The sequence below is a fragment of the Mus caroli genome, chromosome 3, assembly GCF_900094665.2.
Source record: "Mus caroli chromosome 3, CAROLI_EIJ_v1.1, whole genome shotgun sequence".
Classification (NCBI taxonomy): domain Eukaryota; kingdom Metazoa; phylum Chordata; class Mammalia; order Rodentia; family Muridae; genus Mus; species Mus caroli.
This window is the reverse complement of record NC_034572.1, coordinates 138,224,087-138,246,092: the sequence shown is the minus strand read 5'-3', so window position 1 is coordinate 138,246,092 and position 22,006 is coordinate 138,224,087. Positions and strand designations below refer to the sequence as shown.

The following is a 22,006-nucleotide window of genomic DNA, read 5'->3' as shown; positions in this document are numbered from 1 at the left end:
TTTGTGTGTGTGTGTGTGTGTGTGTGTGTGTGTGTGTGTGGTGGTGGTGGTGGTGGTGGTACACACTAATCATCCTAATACAGCTGAGGCAGAAGGATCCTGAGAATGAGATCAACCTGAACTGCACAGGAAGACTCTTAAGTTCAATTCTTACAAAAATAAACTATCATGTCAATATGAACTATATAGAGCAATTGTCAAAAGAAATATTCAAAATCCACGTATGTGTTTTATATATACACACAAATGTGGTTAGTCACTGAATAACAAGTGTTCTTGAATTACTAGTGTTGAAAGAATAATGGCTAAAAAAGATTAGACTGCTCCAGAATGAGGAAAAGGCAGGTCCTGGTTCTGTGTGCCCAACCCCAAAATTATTATCACTGATTAGAATGGTCTGAACCATGTCTCTTTGTTCTATAATATTCCATTTCATTTTTATAACTAGGACAGAAGATTCCTGACCTATGATTCAATAAGTATGTGTTGCGTTAATTGATCTAACTGTGCTTTTCCAGTCCTGACCTCACTCTAGCCACCACACCTGGGTATCATACCATTCCCTTAAATGATTCCTTTATATACCATAACCCCAGTCCTTTGCCCTCAAAGACTTCCATTACCTTTGCCAGACAGTCGTTGCCTTTTAAGAACTTGAAGGAAATTTCAGTGCAAACCCTAGGAACATAGCAGGAGATCAGAGTTGAGCCTCAGAGTCGCCCTCTCACCTAGATATCTAAACTCAACCCACCTTGAGTTATAATTCAAACAGTAAGATACATGTAAGTCACTAAGAGTCATCCAAATACAACATACATAATGTGTGCCTAATAATCTCTAGATATGATGTGCCCAGATATGACAGGAGATAAATTGCATTGCCTCTCTTCACAGAGATAAGTTTCGATGACAGCATAAGATGCAAAGCATCAAATAATGGGGTATAATGGAATTGCAAAGAAGGAGTGCCTAGTCTGGTCTGAGCATGTTAGGATGTCAGTTGAGTGGATCAATTTTTTTCCCCCTAATGCTTTGGAGACAGAATTTCAAAGAGTTGCTAAGTCTAGCCTTAAACTAATAATGATCCTTCTACTTTAGCCTCTTGTATAGCTGGGATTACAGACCCTGGCCACCAGTCCTAGATAGAAGCTTGGTTTTGAGAGAAGAACAGTAATTACCACTGTAGAGACAGTGAGAGATGCTAGCAAGAAAAAGCCTGTGGGAAAAAAAAAAGAGCCAGAGGCGAAGAGAGTCTGGCTGGACTACAGCAAAATCCTGAGAAATTTGCTGTAATGATAGAGCCCACAGTGAAGAGCAGGGAGCAGCCCAAGGTGAAGTGCTCAGGCACCCATACGCTGTTCTAAGGAGTTGGACTTAACCCTTGTGCTGCAAGGCAGTTCTTTGATCCTGCATGTCCTCAACAAGACCAAGCAGTGTGTTATAGGTCAGCTGCCTGACCAGGGTATGAATAACTCCCTGGCTCTCACAGATCACGCCAGGACACATTATAAGTCAAAACAGATATGTGTATTGTACAGAACTGTGTACTTGTCATGTTAGTCACCCTCAGGAAATCAAGCTTCCAATTTGATTATTTAGAAATCTATAATGAAGCAAAGCAAAATAAGCATTTAGAGGAAGGTTCTTTCTCGTGTGGGGCTATTTCCCGTTTATTATCTTCAGCTCTTTGACTTTTGTCTCCCAGACAGGACCTTTGTCCATGAGTGGGCTCACTTCCGATGGGGAGTGTTTAATGAATACAACAACGACGAGAAGTTCTACTTATCCAAAGGAAAACCCCAAGCAGTGAGGTATGCATCTTCTGACTTTGTGTCACCAAAACGATTCTAAAATGCAACCAAACTTTCCTGGAATTGCTTTTAAAATACCAGTTTTCTGTCTCATTTTTGATCTCCAAGACACTCTATGTTTCTACAAAATGACCAATTTTTCTTACAAGTGGTTCTGTTAACTGAGTTTCCTACTTTGTAAGTCACTGCCAGGCACAGCCTGCCAGGTATTTCTGCTTGTGTCTCTAGGTCACACAGAACACATCCCAGAGTCACTTTGCTGACATGAGCACATGTTGCTTTGATTTTTCAAATCTCTGCCAGCGGCATCATTCCAACCCCTCATTGTCTATATTTCTTGCTTGTCTTTTCTGAGCTTCCCCGCCATTAGATACCAGATCCTTGCTTAAGAGCGAAGTTGTTTTGTACTCAGGGCTTTCAAGATCTAGAAACATCAGTTTGTTCCCCCTTCCACAGCTGGGGAGCATGTTAGTCAACATGACTGCAATACCCCCTTAAAGGGAAAATTCATCAAAACATATTAACAATATCCATAGTCCCTTGTCTTACAAACACACCTTTTAAGTATTTGTAAGCCCAGAAGTTACTCTTGTCATATGTTACATAAGATCTATGTGAGCCAACAGTCTGTGTCATATTTAATAGAGAAATGCTAGGGACAGTTTAATAGGGACAGTGGTAGTAAGAAGACAAGAGTGTAGTCACAGCTGTCTCTGTTTATTTGAGGAAGTCATATCCAATTCAGTCACACATTGAACTGAGGCAGGGCAAAACAGGACACCAGAGGGGAAGAGAGAAAGTGATGCTTACACAGATGAGAGTTTCATCCAGAAAACCAAAGATCATAAAGGGAAGGCAAGGGAAAGGGATAAAGAGACATGACACAAGGGGATATTACAGGTGCTTTCCATATATTAGCAATAAGTCATTCAAACATTTAGTGGACAACTCAAGGCAACAATTCAATGGAAAACACAGTAAGAAATGTGGAAGATAAATTTAAAGAAAATTAGAAAATAATTCAGGATGGTTTAAAAGAAAACCAAGGCAGGGAGGATTTCAGTACATGGAATGTATAAAATCAAGTGGATTTACAAATTTTATGAAATTCTAGTAAAATTATACATTTGTATCTCATTCAAAGATCTTCACATTGAGTAAGATTATTTCTGAGAAAGGAGCATAATAAAATGGACTTTACTTGTCATTTAAAAATATATTTCAAGACTGAATTAAAAAATAACATATATTAACAGTAATTTATATACAAAATAATTTCACAGAGTTTGGATAATAAATCTATGAGGAGAGATAAGTTTTCCTAAAATATAAAGAAAAAATTTAACTATGGAAAAAATAATAGAATATCTCCCAATTGGATAAACTTGTCAAATTAAAAAAACACACACAATATATTAGTCAGGGTGCTCTAGAGTAACAGAACTTATGGAATGTCTCTATATATTGAGGGAATTTATTATGATGACTCACAGTCTGTAGTCCAACTAACCTAACAATGGACAGCTGTGAGCGGGAAGTCCGAGAATCTAGTTGCTCAGTCCCGTGAGGTTAGTTGTTTCAGCTGGTCTTCTGTAGAAGTAGGTTCCAACAGATTTCAAACTTAAAGACGCTAATGCCTTTGGTTATCGTGATCTATCCATTGTAACTGGCAATGAATCAGGTGACCTAGTGTACAAAATTTTCTACAATTTTGGGGGATAAACAGAAAATGATGTTGCTGGCTGTTACTCTTAGTATCTCAGGACAAATTGATGAAGGAAAAGAATGAGTTGTATGATAAAATTGAACGGCTCCAGATGCAAATAAACAATCTAAAGGTTTCTAAATGTGCCCTTGAAGAGCGTCTATTCTTTAGCAGCCACTGAGCTCAAGTTGCAGAAAGTCAAACTGAAGCCCTCATTGTAAGGTTGGCTGAACTACAGCAAAAATTCAAGTCTCAGCCTCAGAGGGTGTCAACAGTTAAAGTAGGGATACTGATTGACGAAGAACGGGGTCCTATAACTTGGGATGAGGTTGTGTGGGAAGACGCTGTTGAAGCTGAGAATTTTGAATCTTCAGATTCTCAAGGGTTTGCCCCACCTGAGGAAATAGTGCCCTCGGCCCCACCCCTTGAAATAATGCCTCTTTTTCACATGAGGAAATTAATCCCTCCGAGTCTGATAAACCAGCAGTGACTTTCTCTGAAGAAAATGCCTTACAGCTTGAGGAGGCATTTCCTCAAGGGAGGCTCCTTTCTCTGTGATATCTTCAGCTTGTGTCAAGTTGACACACAAAACCAGCCAGTACAACTGACCCCTTGTCAGCTTGACACACAAACACATAACTATTAAGCCCTAACTCTTGCTTTCTTATTCATACCCAAGATCTAAATAACTTTAAAAATCCCACAGTCTTTACAAATTCTTACATATTAAAATTTTAATCCCTTTGAAATACTGAATCTTTTGAAATTCAAAGTCTTTTTACAATTCAAAGTCTCTGAACCATGCATTCCACTAAAATACTTTCTTACTTCAAGAGGAAAAAAATATCAGGGCACAGTCACAATCAAAAGCAAAAGCAAAATCAAACTTTAATCATCCAATGTCTGAGATCCACTCATGATCCTCTGGGCCCTTCCAAGGACTTAGGTCACTTCTCCAGATCTGCCCTTTGAAGCACACACCTAGGCTCCAGCTGCCTATACTCCACTACTGCTGCTGTTCTTGGTGGTCGTCTTATGGCATTTCCAAAACACTGCTGTCTTCTGCTGCAAGTGTACTGCACTTTCACAATTAGCCTCTCATAGGCTATTTTCATGATGCTGAGCCTCAATTCCTCTGCATGACCCCTTCAATTCTGGGCCTTCATCTGCCACTGAGGCTGCACCTTCACCAATGGCCTCTCCTGGCCTCTCTCAATGACAAGTATCAGCTGCTATGCCTTCATGTTTCAAAACCAGTAGTACCACCTGGGTGACTGATATATAACCAAGTCTGGCTGCCAACATAAGGTATAGCCATGGCTACATCAGGAACACAGTTTCTCTGTGCTCTCAGGAAACACTTCCCAGAAGATTTCACCTTAGTGATGCTGGTTTCTTCTCTTCTTAAACACCACTAATTTCTTAGCTCCAGCTAACCAGCTTCAATTATCCCAGTAATACAAAGTTTTCTCCTTAGTAGGTCTGGTATATTGTTCATCACAGCTGGTTCTTCAGCCCCAGCTAACCAAATCCACAGAATCTTCATAATCAAAACAGGAATGGTGCTGATAAGTCTTTAAACTTCTCTCTGAAGTTTCAGAAGCCAGGCCTCCATCATTTGTACTGTTCTCCACATTATCTTCCAAGCTCCTACAGAACATCCCACAGAGCTCTTGCCTTCCCAATGGCTCTTCTAACTCAAAGTTCCAAAGTCTTTCCCCAGTCCTCCCCAAAACATGGTCAGGATGTCACAGGAATACCCCACTATGCTGGTAGCAGTTTGTCTGAGTCAGGGTTTGTATTCCTGCATAAAACATCATGACCCAGAAGCAAGTTGGGGAGGAAAGGGCAGTCAGGACAGGAACTCATGCAGGACAGGAACTTGGAGGCAGGAGCTGATGCAGAGGCCATGGAGGGATGCTGCTTACTGGCTTGCTCCTCTGGCTTGCTCAGCTTCCTTTCTTATAGAACCCAGGGCCACCAGCCCAGGCACCAGCCCAGGGATGGCACCACCTACAATGGGCTCTCCCACCCTTGATCAGTAATTACAAAAATGCCTTACAGCTGGATCTCATGGAGGCATTTCCTCAAAGGAGGCTCCTTTCTCCGTGATAACTCCAGCTTTTGTCAAGTTGACACACAAAACCAGCCAGTACACACAGACACACACACACACACACAATGAAAATTATACATATCTGTGTACTAAAGTCTATACACTGGAATGATTAACATTAATACATATCACATTAATAACTATTAAGCTCAACTGTACATGTAGCGAAAAAAATCTTTCTGTGTGTTCAGATCTCTGTGTAGTGAAAGTTTTTTCCATGTATTTATTAACTAGATTGCAGTGACACATGACTCTAATTGCAACACTCAGGAGGCTGAAGCAAGAGGATATGAATTCAAGGCTAGCCTGAGCTATATAGCAAGACCCTGCCTCAAAAAACAAATCAACAAGACAAAACAAAACATATCAAAACCCTAGGGGAAAGGCATAACTGAAAGAAAAAGGGGGAAATGTGAGTGCTCATAAATTAAGGATTTTTGTTTTGTTTTACATGAACTAAATAGGGTGAAAAAGAGTCAGAAGAGAAAATGTGCTCACAAAAACAAAGCAATTCATGCTGTCGGGATGGTAGTACTCACTGGGCACCCTAAGAGCATTAGAAGTCAGTTGTGAAGGCAGATAATCACAGCCTGCTGGAGGTGGGGGGGGGGAGGATTCAAAGCCATTGTCAGCTACAGACCAAGTGTGTGGCAAGTGTAGGATACAAGAAAAAGGGAAAGAAACAAAAAGCAAAGAGAAAAAAATTGAAAATAAGTGAAATCCTAATAGAAAAGCATGGAAAGAGAAGATGATATAATTCGCAAAATAAAAAAGAAAAAATAACTAGTAAGCCTAGGAAATGGTCTTTTTTTTACTAGAAATTCAGAAGTTCAGGTCATATCCCCTTTGAAGGTTATTTCATGCAGCTGACAGGGCCAGAGATGGAGTTTACAGTCATCCATCAAAGTGGACTCTGTAGACAGACAACGACGTGTGTCTGCTCTCCCGTTTCCTCCTGTTTCTCGAGCAACCGATTTCATGTTTAAAGCTCCATTTTAAGCAAATGATAGACAAGTCCTAGCAACAGATTTTTAAAACATGGGCAAGTTTCCATGTGGTATTTGATGTGTTTGCCACGTGTTTATGTTAGGTTTCAAAAAAAATTAAAAGAAAAAGAAAATTTAGTAAGTTAGGATGGACTTATATAACGCCAAAAATAAAAATCATTAAAACCACATTATGCAAGAATTGCTGCATGTGTATATGTTAATATTTTAAATATGCTACTTTTATGCATTATTTTAAGTCAGAAAACAAAACACTGTTATGTTGACACAGAAAATCTCTCAACAAGCCAGACATTGTTTATTTCTGATGGTGAAACATTTTTTCTTTTTTTCTTCATTTTCATGAGTTTTCAAGTATTCTTTGATGTTTTTATTATTTATAGACTCAGTTCTGTGGATTAAAAGGGAAACATGGGTAAGAGGATTCCACTCATAATAAAAACCCATAAGCATCTAACACAACAACTTAAATGTCAATGAACATACAATCACTGTTCAAAAAGGCTTTGGAATAAAAACAATTAGGACAAACACAGATGATGTCAGCAAGTCTTGTGGGGAAACTAAGAGGACCCCTGGCTTCCTAGACTGGGGGAGGGGCTTGGATTGGAGCAGCCTATGGACTTCGATACTAAGTCACGCTCTTCTCTACTATGGTTGAACCCTCCTCTGGTACTTTCTGGCAACAGAAATGACTTTGATGTAAACGTAGTGCTGTTGGTATATAAGGAGATATATATTCTTCTTGTTTAATGAAAAAGAATCGTAGAGAAGGCCAACAGAAGTCAGAAAGTTTGGGTGAGTAGCAGACCCTTTACGTTGCCCACACATTTAACCTTCATATATTTTCAGGTGTTCAGCAGCCATTACCGGTAAAAATCAAGTTCGTCGGTGCCAGGGAGGCAGTTGTATCACTAACGGAAAGTGTGTAATCGACAGAGTAACGGGACTGTATAAAGACGGTTGTGTATTTGTACCAGATCCACACCAAAATGAGAAGGCTTCCATCATGTTTAACCAAAATATCAATTCTGTAAGTGCCTTCTTCTTTCCCCCACGCTAACAAACTAAGCAGGAAGAAAGGTCTAGATCTTGGTTGTTTTGTAAAGGAGTAGAGCAGGAACATCCTGGTTTCCTGACCAAGGGCGTTAGTGCTGACATCAAATAGGAAATGTGCAAGGACATGAAGAGGCGTGCGGGGGAAATGATGGCATCGTTATGAAGACATGGGGTATGAGAAAACAGGTCCACCGATGAGTTCTAGGGAGACCTGGGATGATGCCTGTTTAAGGTTGAACCCAATGTTGGTTAATGGGGTTCAGGAAGTACAGGAGAGGAGCTTGTCGGTGTGAGGGTGCAGAGACAAGATCGTACTGAAGAGTGCGGGGTGAAGAAAGGTGACATCTCAGGTAGAGAACCTGAGGAGGAAAGGGAACCACCTTACAGCAGGCAGACCTTCGCTGTGGAACAGCACAAAAGGTCCAATAAGGCTGAAGATAAGGCTTGAGACAGGCTGCAGACCAAGATTTTCCCAGCCTCGCTAGGCACCATTGCGAGGCTGCACCACGGTTATAAGCAAGCAGACAAGCCTGGGAGTGGAGAGACTTGGGGATTGGTTTGATAGAAGTGTTAATGAATACATTGATTGCTGTTATATGTCTCATTATATTGGCAATTTCAGGTGGTTGAATTCTGTACAGAAAAAAATCACAATCAAGAAGCCCCAAATGACCAAAACGAACGATGCAATCTCCGAAGCACGTGGGAAGTCATCCAGGAATCTGAGGATTTCAAGCAAACCACTCCCATGACAGCCCAGCCACCTGCACCCACCTTCTCACTGCTGCAAATTGGACAAAGAATTGTGTGCTTAGTTCTTGATAAGTCCGGGAGCATGGTGGTAGGTTCGCTGAGCCTTCATCTTTGAAACGGGGATCATAGGTGTGTGAATGATACAATCTGGACTCTGGACCAGGACCACAATTTGGACTTGATAGAAAACAAACACAACAGGAGGGTCAAACCCAGCAATAGCTTTGTCATTGGAAATGCCCATCTTAGGCTGGAGAGATAGCTCAGCAGGTAAGGTGCTTGCCTTACAAGCATAAGGACATGAGTTCAAGGCCCCAAACTCACCTGTGATTACAGTGCTGGGCAAGTAGAGACAGGCAAATCCCTGTGGCTCTTTGACCAGCAAGTTCCAAGTGATGAGAAACACACACACACACACACACACACATACACACACACGATGCTCACATCACGTCATTCCACAGACTCAGTATCAACTGTCCCCTTTGTCAAATTAAAATAACATCAACTCATGAGCAAAGTTCTGATTAATTATGTAAACTTAATGTTGTTCATGTTTTGCTACCATAGCTAGGCCTAGATTTCCATATAAGCCTTATTTAGATCTCTTACTAATGCACTGTGTTGCAGGGATTATGTAAGATACCTTTTTGCCTTTTGCTATTTAGGTAACAACTCTAAAATTTTAACCAAAGTAAATGCCAGGCACAAATAAAAAATATCTACCACAAAAGGATACAGTTTAAGTCCACACTAAAATTTTACCCAAAGTAGATATCAGGCACAAATGAAAAGTATCTACCATAAAAGGATACGGCTTAAGTCCACACTTATTATAAGGCATCCACTTCTAAATACTCCTTAACCTGGTGGTGTCGTCTGTTTATTTAAGGGACAACTTGACTGCCTTTATCTGCTTACCCTTTCAGAACGATGACCGTCTTAACCGAATGAATCAGGCAAGCAGGCTTTTCCTGCTGCAGACTGCGGAGCAGGGATCCTGGGTCGGGATGGTGACCTTTGACAGTGCCGCCTATGTACAAAGTGAACTCAAACAATTAAACAGTGGTGCTGACAGAGATCTGCTGATCAATCACTTACCCACAATAGCAGCAGGAGGGACATCTATATGCTCTGGGCTCCGGACAGCATTTACAGTAAGGCGTTCTCCGTTGTTGTGGTTTGCAACTGTTTGTGATCTTTTATTCCTATGAAATTTTCATTTCCAGAGTTTCCACACATGGCAGGTGTTGGATTAAATTATATGACTGAGGACAACGAGGTGGTGGAAGGGTATAGAGATACAGAGAATTATGCCTTCAGAGCTAGTTATGGACATCCCCCTCCGCCGCCCCTCCAACCCTCCATCCCCCCACTTCGTGCTTCTCTCCTCGTCTGCACCTAGGCATTCAGGGATTCTGCATACATCTCTGCACTCCAAGTATGTCTGATGTGCCTTGTACGGCAGGGTCACTGAGGCTTACCTGGTGACTAAACTTGGTGTCCCTGTGGGAAACATGGAATCTGCAGCTGGTATTTCATGATACACAGCAATTATGAGAAATTAAGCAAAGGAAGCCAGACTGGGCCACAGCTCTTACTTCCTAGTCCCTGAAGCACTTGGTCAGGCCAGAGCCATGACCGCAGCTCTCAGATTCCTGGGTACAGACTCTTTCCCATACCCATAGTCTCTTCTTCTCAGGCCACTCCCTTCTAACAGCACCATGGCCAACGTGTGATCTCCTGTCAGCACTCAAACAGAGAATGCAGTCATCAGGAGACATGCCTTATGCCTCCACCTTCCTCTCCAGCCTTCTGGCCATACATTCTTCATCCAGAGAGTGTGGGCTGAGGGACTTAATCTAGACTGCTTGCCCTGCATGCTGGTCTCTTTCCATCTTTGCAGTGATATGTAGAGTCCAATTTTCCTCAATAGACCACATATGCTGTTATTTAATTTTCTTTCCATTATAATCTTATTTATCATTGGCAGATGGTACTCTGTACTCTATTAAATGTATCTAGGTACACAGCTATTTTATAAAACGCACTTTGGATATAGGGGTGGGAGAATCAGAAGACCATGGTCTTCTTTGTCTACATAGGGATTTTGATGCCTTTGTAGGCTACAGGGATCCTGTTTCAAAAAACAAACAACATCAAAAGTTGTACGTGCATGCCTGTGTGCATGCTTGCCCGAGAGTGTGAGTGTGTGTGTGAATGTGTGTGTGTGTGTGTGCGTGTGTGTGTGTGTGTGGTGTGTGTGTAAGAAACAAAATGTTTGCTTTCATCAGAAGGACATTAAAAGGTTAACCATCGGTGATCTGGTTAACACTGTCCAGAAGGAGTCTATACAGTCGATATTGTCAGATAGCAAAACACTGAAGTTAAAATCTCCTGTAGATGCACTTTCCCTCACCTGGTTCCTGCTGTTTGTGAAGGTATCATGAAACCTCTCAAAGCAACTCAGGGAGAGACCAGATAAAGGAAACTCAAAACCCTTGTGTCCTCTCCCAGAACCGCCTATCTCTTGGAGTACCATGCATTGCACACCCTCCCTTCTGGGGCAGGCTAACAACACAAAGAGATCCCTGTTGAATTCGATGATGCAGTGTCACCACTAGACAGATGCACCTCCAACGTTCCCAGACATCTACTTGGTCCCTCTACAATTGCTCCTTCTTGTCCCATGTAAAGGCAGTATCCATAAACACCCTGACCACCTCAAGACAGGTAATTCCTGCTCTTAATCTCATTCTTAGGTGATAAAGAAGAAGTATCCAACTGATGGATCTGAAATTGTGCTGCTGACCGACGGGGAGGACAACACCATTAGCAGCTGCTTTGACCTGGTGAAGCAGAGCGGGGCCATCATCCATACAGTGGCCCTGGGACCGGCTGCTGCTAAAGAGCTTGAGCAGCTGTCCACAATGACAGGTGAGAGAAGATCTGCTGGGGACATACCCACAGACCCCAAGCTCCAGTGACCTGAGAAGCCAGGAAAAGTGGGCTACGGAGAGATGGAGTCATCTCAGCCAAGTAGCTATGCTTCTCCCATGTGACCATTAGAACTGACTCCACCCATTCTCTTTAAGGTCTTGGTTGCAGGACCAGGCCAGCTTGCAGGAAGTAACAGTGCTACACCCTAGTGACAACTCAGAGAGCCCTTCCTGGACACCTTATGAGTATTTAGCTTTACCTGAGAAAGACAGGAAAGAGAAGAGGGGAAGAGGGAAAGAGACTGGTGAACAACCAGGGGCTACTTCAATCAAGCAGTGAATGGGAAGTTTCTCCACAAAAGACCAGTGTGCTGTGTCTAACTCTCACACACTAACTGATGGTGCAGACGGGTTCCTCTGACCCAGGCTTCTTTTGCAGAATCAGTGAACATTTTCTATTGGAGCTAATATATCTTCCCGTGTTCTTTAGAAGCAGGGCCTGAGATGAAGGACTTGGTACCTGTGAGTGTGGAAGAAGAGCTCTCAAAAGAAAAGAAATGGGGGACAGACAGCAGAAAACAGAGCACAGGGTGGAAGCAAATATACACTGTACCCTCCCTCTAGTTGAGGGGCCTCTAGACTAGAAACACAATGCAAACTTGGTCCTCCCTTGAGACACAAGGACTTTCCTTTTGTATTGCTGTATCCAACAATCAATGGGTACTTATTGGTGGAGCATAGCAGAGATAAGAATCATTTTTCCCTGTAGGATGGCCCTTTTGGGTAAGGCAATCCTCTGGAGAATGAGGCAGCCACTAGTCATTAGTGGCCAACACTTAGCGCAAAGCAGACTTTCACTCACCTGGAGACACACGGGACACCAGCAGAACCACAGAAACACTGTCCCTAACTTCAGGTGCCACCTAACGGTCTAAAAGTGACTACCCAAGATGACTCAGTGGTCACAGGTGCTTGCTGCCAAGCTCACGACCTGAGCTCTATCCCTGGAACCTGTGCTCCATAAAGAGAGAGCAATTACCACCCAACATCCTCTGCCCTTCATACACACACACCATAACACATGCACATACCCATTGATGAATATAAAAAATAGGAGTGGCTTCCTATCTACTTCTTCAGTTACACTTATTCTCAATACCTGTCTTATTTAGGGTTTTACTGGTGTGAACCATGACCGAGGAAACTCTTATAAGGACAACATTTAATTGGGGTTCTCTTATAGGTTCAGAGGTTCAGTCCATTGTCATCAAGGAGGGAGCATGGCAGCATCCAGTCAGGCATGGGGCAAAGGTAGCTAAAGTTCAACATCTTGTTCCAAAGGCAAACAGGAGAAGACTAACTTCCAGGCAGCTAGGATGAGGGTCTCAAAGCCTACCCCCACAGAAACACACCTCCTCTAACAAGGCCACACCTCCTACTAGTGCCATTCCCTAGGCCAAGCATATTCAAAGCACCACAATACCCAAGTTTCCATACCTAGAATATTAATCGTTCTTGTCCTATACATCCCAATTTTCTGTAACAGTCTCTTTGTCCACTGTTATTTCTTGATATTGTCACACATGTATCTTTCTTGATTTCATGATTTGAGATACAACTTTAAAACCCAGTCTGTTAGAAGTACATTTAAATAAGAGTTAACCAAGCACTGTGATCTATGCTTTAGTAGATTCTCCCAGATGGAAGCACATGACCTTTAAATGTAGATACTGTTGGGGATTTGTGCAGACAGTTTACGTAGCTTCGTGATGGATACTTCTGAAGCTATTCATTGCTAGGATTGAAAAGTCAGTATCAGTGGAGCATGGTGAACCTGTAGGCCCAGTGGTTGGAAGGGAGAGGCAGGAGGCTCAGGAATAAAGGTCATCCTTGGATAAATAGTGAACTTAATGCTGGCTTGAGCTATAGGAGACTATGTCTCAATGTGGACATTGATATACATATATATATTTATTAGTATCAACTTGGAGTTAATATGCACATATATTTGCTATTGATCTGAATTGTGTATCCTGCTATCTTAGCTATAGCTAAAATGTTGCAAATACTCACTTTCGGGAAATATAACTTCTGTTGATGTGGTTGCATTTTAGGAGGCCTGCAGACATACTCTTCGGATCAGATTCAGAACAATGGTCTTGTTGATGCTTTTGCAGCACTCTCCTCAGGAAATGCGGCGATCGCTCAGCACTCCATCCAGGTCAGGTTACTTACAATCACAGTCTAGACTGACAGATGCTTTGAGTTCTACATTCCTTTGGGCATTAATTGAAAATCCCAGTCTTCAGCTTGATGTCCAACATTATTCTCCAAGTGTAAGCTCCTTTGTTTAACTGAGGCAGTCGGCATTTAATTATTTTGTAAATATTTCTAATAAGTCCTCATAAGTGTTTGCGGACAAGCTCTCTTTGTAACATGATTGGTTCACATTGTCTTAGATAATCTACACATTTTCTAGGACAAGTGTGCAGATACCATGTGCCCTGTTTTTTCATTGCCTTTGTTCCTAAGATTTGCTATGACTTTCCTGTAGCGGAGAGACAGCACTTTGTACTGTGGAAAACCCATGTAGTCCATTCAGACTCCCATTTCTTGATCCTGAGTCTACCATTAACTGACATTGAGTAAAGAACCTTACCTCTCTAAGTATGGAGCAGAAAGCTGTGGGCTTGTCTGGTTCTAAAATGCCAAGAAGCTCAAATTATCTTTCAAATATCTTGAGCCTGGTTTGGAGAAGAACAAATGGACTTAAAGTACTCTATTAGAGTAACTGCAGAAACTGCACGTGGGATTTTCTCTTTTATTCTCCTTTCATACTTTGCATCCCAACACTGCAGTTTCTCCTCCCTCTTCTCCTCTCCTTTCCCCTCCCCCAGCCTCCCCCAATCACCTCCCTTCTCCTACCAGATCCACCCACCACCCTGTCTTCCCTTAGGAAGAGCAGGCCTCCCAGGGACAGTAAGAACTGGCACACCAGGCTCCAGTAAGAACCAGTGCGGTGCATACCATTACACCAAGGCTGGACAAGGCAACTCAGTAGGAGGAAAGAAGAAACAACCAGCAGAGTGTGAATCTCAGACTTTCCCAGTCAGAGTCTGAGTGGCCCTGGAGGAATAGTGCCATCAAACCTGGATGACAGGGTTCAACACAATAGGATTTGGGGCTAGCTGATGCCCTGTATTTCCAATCTGGGGAGACAGCAGTAGCTTCTATGTTGGTTCTCATGAAGGAAATTTTAAAATTCAAGGGCCTTGTTTTGCAAAGAAACAAATGTGTCCCAGAAAAGTAGTTCACTGCTGAAATCTCCCAGGCATTCCATGATTTTTTTTTTTTAATTTAAGAAAACTAACAGGGAGAGAGATGTTCTCATTTCCTAACCTACCATGAGAACAAGAGACCTTTACATCTAGACTCATTCATTATCTACCAGTGGGACCAGAAAGCCTGGCTCCAAGTCCATTATCTCTTCTAATAGGTATCAACTTAGACAGACTGAATTACTATGAAAGAGACAACCTCAAAAATCATGTTTTCTATGGAAGCTCATTCCTATTTCTATGCATCCTCTGTAGCAATCCCATTCCATCCCAACAGGCAATCTCCTGCCTGGTAGTTTATTTCATTCACCATGCCAAGAACTCCCATGATGCTTCACTTAGGAACTTGTAATTCTTTGTCATTTATATGATCTCTCAATGGGTTAGAAATGAGTACAGTCAGTCTTTGGGATTTAGTGCAGTAAGAGACATGCTAGTAAAGTACAATGGGCTGGCCATCAAAGGACAGCTAGGGAGAAAATGACATCAAAGATCACAGGAAGGTGGTTCACACGTCCTGAGAGACAGGTATCAGTGAAGGCTTTATGAAGAAAGTAACATTTGCACTGAATTCTGGAGGATCGGTAGACTTGGACCAGCAGGGAGAAGGAATGATGCCTGGAAGAAGCAAAGAGCATGAAGCCGGGAAGTCACAAACCCTTAGAGGGAGGTGGTCTTTTGAGTGGAGAAAGCAATATCGTGGCAACCTGAAGCTGGAATAGGGATTTAGAACTATATCCTAAATGATCCTAAACACCAAAGAACCCAAGAATATCTTCTGGCCTTTGAATTGACTCCTGGCAATCAGGACGGGGTGTGAGACCATGAGATGCACTCTGTACTGTCCAGGAAGTAAAGTGTTGATCTTCTCAACAGCTGGAGAGCAGGGGAGTTAATCTCCAGAATAACCAATGGATGAATGGCTCAGTGATCGTGGACAGCTCGGTGGGCAAGGACACCTTGTTTCTTATCACCTGGACAACGCATCCTCCCACAATATTTATCTGGGATCCCAGCGGAGTGGAACAAAATGGTTTTATACTAGACACAACCACTAAGGTGGCCTACCTCCAAGTCCCAGGCACGGCTAAGGTATGGAGTCAGCTTCCTTGCACACTAGACAAAATTGTTTTAAAAATAATTATAATTTTTTTTAAAAAGGAGTGATTATTGACTTCAGGAGAAAACAATGAAAATTCTTCATTCATTGAAATCAGCCTGGCAGTTAAGACAAGAGAAAGAGAAAGGTCATTTTATGTCCCTAAATGAAAGGGAACAATTGAAGTACACAGCAGTTGGGATAACAAATGATCCTTGATGCTGTGGGATGACGAAAACTCCTGTCCCTTGAAATCCCATGCCTTGGAAACTCTGGGCAGTGATCAGTGAGGATGCAGCCTCAAGCCTCATTATGCCTAACTAGGTTTATCTTGACTATGGGAGTCACATAGTCAGTCCAAACACACTCATATTTACCTTGATGGCTGAGAATCAGGGACATGCACATCTCAGACATGCTTGCCACACACTTTAGTCACAGAGGCATTGTTGTAAGTGGCAGTGAAGTTAGGTCTTTGACACTCACTGGAAATATCTGCATCTTTTCTGGACAGGTTGGCTTTTGGAAATACAGCATTCAAGCGAGCTCACAGACTCTCACCTTGACTGTCACTTCTCGTGCAGCAAGTGCTACACTGCCTCCTATTACAGTGACCCCGGTAGTGAATAAGAACACAGGGAAATTCCCCAGCCCTGTAACAGTGTATGCAAGCATTCGCCAAGGAGCCTCGCCTATTCTCAGGGCCAGCGTCACAGCCTTGATTGAATCTGTGAATGGAAAAACAGTAACCCTGGAATTACTGGATAACGGAGCAGGTAACCATTCAAGAAACTTGAACTTAGATCTTCTTCTAAGACACCATCACTGTGAGATGGCTAACAGGAACTGTTGTGCAGGCAGTTGGCAGCAAGGAACCTAGCACTGGGGCCCAAAGTGCTCTCTGCATGCTCATGTATGTCATATCTCAAAATGCTGAGAAATGTGAGGAAGGGCCCAGCCTTAGCCTCCACAGAGATAAAGTGCATTAGTGGTTTGAATTCAACAGGATCAGAGACTACACAGAACTTAATCCCTTCCAAACTAAGGGAAGAAATATGACAGACAAGTCCACAACCTCCTCAAAATGTATGTATGCACAGACAGACACCTTCATTTTTATGTTCACCACACACTTTTTAGGTTGGCAAAGAGATACTGTCATATCTTCAAACAGCAGAGATGAATTCCAACACAGGTCGAGATGATCACTATATCCATGTGGGCTGTAGGCTAAGCTTGCTCCCCAAGTGAAAAATTCTGCCCACTTTTCTTGCACTTAAGAAAGCTATAAGGAAGTAATGAATTCTGTATTTCCTTTGTAGAAGGTGTCTGTTTACTGTGACAGAACTATCTTTATTGGAATGAAATTTATAAATGAATTTTATACCTAAATATTCCCTGGGGAGGAAGTTTGAATTTTTCTTCCCCAATCATGTACATAGAACAATTTGATTTGGCTTGACAGGTAATTAGTGAGTTGATAGCTCAGGATATCAGTCATGACAGAGATGTGTGAAAGAACCTCTGATTTCAAAAGAAAAGGACAGTTCAGGGTGAGAAGATTTACATATAAGTATGTATATATGTACACATACAGTGTAAATAAGCATCAGGCTTTATTCTATACATAATCAAGCCTCATGGTCTCTTGTAGCTAATGCTCATTTTCTCCTTAAAATGCTAACTCACATATGGATTGGAAATACAGATATCCAGGGTGTTCATGGGTGCTTTCGTCTCTTTATCAAGGTGCCGATGCCACCAAGAATGATGGTGTCTACTCAAGGTTTTTTACAGCTTTTGATGCAAATGGTAGATACAGCGTTAAAATATGGGCTCTGGGAGGAGTTACTTCAGACAGACAGAGAGCAGCACCTCCGAAGAACAGAGCCATGTACATAGATGGCTGGATTGAGAATGGTAAGTGTCTGGCCATCCTCTGCTGTCCCGTGAGATGACAAAATACTCCATGTGAAAACCAATTAGGCAGGTCATAACTTTTAACCACTTTGGTTCCAAATCACATCATCTACAAGATAAAATATCACATCTCCATGTGATTCACTTTTTGTCCCACTGTGAAATGAACTGTCTTGGAGGTGAGAGAGGCCCCCTCCCCACCATGCACCTGTTACCAAGTGGGAGAAATATGCCTTTAAGAAATAAGACATTCCACGCCACTCTGGGTTTAAAACATTTGCCTAGGATCAGAGCAGGATTGAGAGCAATGGAGTCTAAAGACTCTAGGACCTGCCTTTGATATTATAACTAACAAAAAAATTGTTTTTAAAGTAGAATTTATGAGAAGGTAAATTCTGAATAATGCTGCAATGTGATCAAAATGGCTTTATTGAAGATGGGTTCTGAGAGCGCAATGGGCTGAGCAAGCCACTGTAGTGTTTGAAGCACAGAATTAGCTTTGTGCAAGTGTGAAGCAAAGTCTGCAATTGCTACCTGAACAAATTCCCAGGTAGCGACTGAGACAATTGGGTGGTGCATCTCTCCAATCTCAGCATCCAGAGATGGAGGCAAGAAGGTCACGGGTTTGAGACCAACCTGAGCTACATACTGAGACACTGTCCCCAAAGAAGAGAGAGAACATTGGGATTGGAATTCTTAATGTAAACTATTTCATGTTAAATTACCATCAAGTAAGAAAGACAAAGCACAGATATGAAAAATGTGAAAATTGCAGTGAAAATTGCAGTGAAAATTGCATAAATTAAACAATCAAGGAAATCCTCAAAAGTCGAGGAGATCAAGTACTGAATAAATGGGAGAGTATGCCACTCAAAATATTATCACAGTGACATGGGGCTTCTTTGGCTGATATCATGTTTAAACAGAGTCTAAACGGGCATTGTAGAAGACAGGAAAGCAACGGGCCAGTGAGATGGCTCAGTAGGTCAAGGTGCTTGCTGCTAAGCCTAACAATTGGAGTTCCATTCCTGGGCTCCACATGGTGGCAGGAGAGACTCCACTCCTGTAATTTGTCCTCTGACCTCCATATGCTTACTGTCTGCATAAATAATTAAATAAATAGGCTTTTAAATTAAAGACAACCAATGAGAGAAGAAATACAATTCTAATTTTTGTTTTGTTTTCCTATTACCAGGAAACGTCTGTCAGGTAAAGACAGGAGGGTCTCCCTTTGCCCATTTTCTTCTGATACAACCCAATTTGGGGTCTTGTTACCAGACTTTAAAGTGGGTTTTGTTGGCAGAAGGCAGGAAGAATGGGAAGGAAGGTCCAGGAGAAAATGGGAAGGCTAGAAAATGGGAACACTACTGGTGTTTTTCATATTTTGAATAAATTTTAACACAGGTGAAGTAAGAATGAACCCACCACGTCCTGAAACTAGTTATGTTCAAGACAAGCAGCTGTGCTTCAGCAGGACATCTTCAGGGGGATCGTTTGTGGCCACCAATGTCCCCGCAGCAGCTCCCATTCCTGACCTCTTTCCACCCTGTCAAATCACTGACCTGAAGGCCAGCATCCAAGGGCAGAACCTGGTGAACCTGACGTGGACGGCTCCTGGGGATGATTACGACCACGGGAGAGGTGAGACTGATGCAAGCAGACCCTAGAGAGGAGCTCACCCGCCAAGCAGAGGTTGTGCTGGGAGGAGGAGAAGACAGAAGGCGGGGAATCTCAAATGGCTTCTGAAATGAAAGGAACACGGTTTTTTAAATCTTAGAAGCCGGCCTTCTTAAGTAACAAGACATTTTTATGTAGGAAAAGAAAACTTCAGGATTTTGTGTTTCATTTTTGTCTGTCTGTTTGCTTGTTTGTTTGTGATGAATAAGGTTTTGTAGAGTTCCTAGAGAAGGACTGTGAATAGAGAGTAAATATCTTTGAAGGAAATTTCCCCACTTGCTAGACTTTGACTCTCAAATATAAAAGTTAGGTCTGGGGTAGAGCCTAAACTCCTCTGTTTCTAGAATGCGTTTATGAAATATATGGGCAGCTGTCTGACCTGAAGAACTAGAGTCTGTGTTTTAAGATCCTTATGAAATAGACGCTGTGTTTTAAGGTCCTCTGAGCATGTTAGTGTTCAAGAAACAACTAGCACCAACCTCCCTTCCAAGTAAAAGAATACTAAGCAATGAGCACCCTCCTTTCCCAGCCAAGCACCAGGCTCAGAAACTTTGACAGATGCTTTGAGCCATCATTGAACCAACTTTACTAAGAGTAACATGTGTGCACAGTAGGTGACAGCCCTTGTAAATACAGTTACTGGGTTCCATTCATCTGTTGTAACGTCATTGAGATGATGTAATTCCTAATAGTTTTAAAAGATTAAGACTTGGTCATTACAACCTCTCTCACTACTTTAATTTTTATTTTTTATTTAAGCTTCCAACTACATCATCCGAATGAGCACAAGTATCGTTGATCTCAGGGACCACTTCAACACCTCACTCCAAGTGAACACTACCGGTCTTATTCCCAAAGAGGCCAGCTCTGAGGAAATCTTTGAGTTTGAACTGGGAGGCAACACTTTTGGAAATGGCACAGATATCTTCATTGCTATCCAGGCTGTGGATAAGTCCAATCTGAAATCAGAAATCTCCAACATTGCACGGGTGTCTGTGTTCATCCCCGCTCAGGAGCCGCCCACTCCCGAAGACTCAACTCCCCCTTGTCCTGACATCAGCATCAACAGCACGATTCCTGGCATCCACGTGCTGAAGATAATGTGGAAATGGCTAGGGGAAATGCAGGTGACACTAGGTTTGCACTGAATTTTCAGGCAAGAAACCAACCAGTCATTCCTTTCACTTTCAGTCATTTTCTAAAAATGTACTTTAGACTTCCTGTAGGGGGCGGTATAGTAACACACAAAGCTGTAAAACTGGGTCTGGGTGCATTAAAAATTATATGTTCAAATCAAAAAGTTTTATCACTGCTCGGTCTTTGGATGGTAATTTGAATGCTTGCAAGTGTTGCTTGTATCAGAAGACGGGAGTAGGTTTGAATTTGTCCTAAGGAACTCAGCCAGCTAAAAATAAGATTCAATTGCAGTTAATCTACTAACCAGTAAACTATCCGAAATGCCTACCAAACGATTTAAATACAAGAGTTCTGGTTTCTTATTTAGGACCTTGGACTAACATCAGCAAGAATGTGTCTTCTTTTCTTCTCATTCTCATTCATCTGAATGAGGATGAGATAGTTATGGAAGGGAGAAATTACACATTGGAGGTCCCATTGGGTTTAGAAATGCATACTATGTGCCTGACTGCACATAGTCAGTGACGCTTAAAGCCACAGTGGAAAGAAATGAGAAGAGGTAGGTAGATTCAGGGTGAGTGATAAAGAAATTATAATATATTTCATAATCTTTTTTTTTATAAAGATTCTATTAGCAAGAGGAAGGGAATGAGCCTGGTGTGGGCTTTTGAAACCTCATATCCCACCCCTAGTGAAATACCTTTTCCAAAGGCCATGCCTAATCTTCCCAAAACAGTTCCACCAGCAAAGGACCAAGCGCTTAAGTATGGGAGCCTATGGGAGCCACTTGTATTCAAACCACCGCAACAGCTTACAAATATGAGCTTAATTAACGATACTCAGTTAAACCCATGGATGATGTCCAACTGCCAATAAAGTAGGCAATTATTTCTACAGACATCCAGGAGGTATGTCTTTACTTTCAGACCTTCCTTATAAGAAAACAGACTTTTAGGGCAAGCAAAGTCACAAGTAATAGTGAAAAGCAGATAAAAGAGATTTATTCAGTGTCCAGCACACTGGGAAACAAAAGAAGTCTAGGGGTCGTCCCCCTCATTACCATATTCAAAGCACTAATGTGGGGTTTCATTTAAATAGGAGGTGGAGTCTGGGTCAAGATGTGGCCCTGTCCATCAGTGATCCAGGATTGTCATTCATGCAAAGTGCTCTATGAGCTGTCAAATCTGGGTTCCAAGAGACAACTCCTTCCTCTAGCAAGAACCAAGGCTGGGAAGCCTTTCCCTTTTTCCAAAAAGAGACTCTGAAAATTCCAATTCTTTAGGGATTGTCTTTTGTTTTGTTTGAATTAGGATGAAATTTTATTTTTATTAGATATTTTCTTTATTTACATTTCAAATGTTATTCCCTTTCCTGGTTTACCCCTGGAAGCCTCCATCCCATCCCCCTCCTCCTGCTTCCATGAGGGTGTTCAACCACCCACCCAC

The 22,006-nt window shown here is 42.0% G+C and overlaps 1 protein-coding gene across 1 annotated transcript in view; it reads left to right on the top strand.

Annotated features, from left to right (window-relative positions):
* The window catches only part of Clca1 (chloride channel accessory 1), a 26,834-nt gene extending 6,099 nt beyond the window's left edge, over positions 1 to 20,735 (top strand). Inside the window, exons 4-14 of the mRNA XM_021158476.1 lie at positions 1,706 to 1,811; positions 7,492 to 7,672; positions 8,321 to 8,539; positions 9,381 to 9,608; positions 11,214 to 11,388; positions 13,505 to 13,611; positions 15,605 to 15,820; positions 16,342 to 16,603; positions 17,577 to 17,747; positions 19,152 to 19,388; positions 20,184 to 20,735. Of these exons, the coding sequence (XP_021014135.1) occupies positions 1,706 to 1,811; positions 7,492 to 7,672; positions 8,321 to 8,539; positions 9,381 to 9,608; positions 11,214 to 11,388; positions 13,505 to 13,611; positions 15,605 to 15,820; positions 16,342 to 16,603; positions 17,577 to 17,747; positions 19,152 to 19,388; positions 20,184 to 20,572 (2,291 nt within the window). The 3' untranslated portion in view covers positions 20,573 to 20,735. The remainder of the gene's footprint in view (positions 1 to 1,705; positions 1,812 to 7,491; positions 7,673 to 8,320; positions 8,540 to 9,380; positions 9,609 to 11,213; positions 11,389 to 13,504; positions 13,612 to 15,604; positions 15,821 to 16,341; positions 16,604 to 17,576; positions 17,748 to 19,151; positions 19,389 to 20,183) is intronic.
* Positions 20,736 to 22,006: the final 1,271 nt, after the last annotated feature.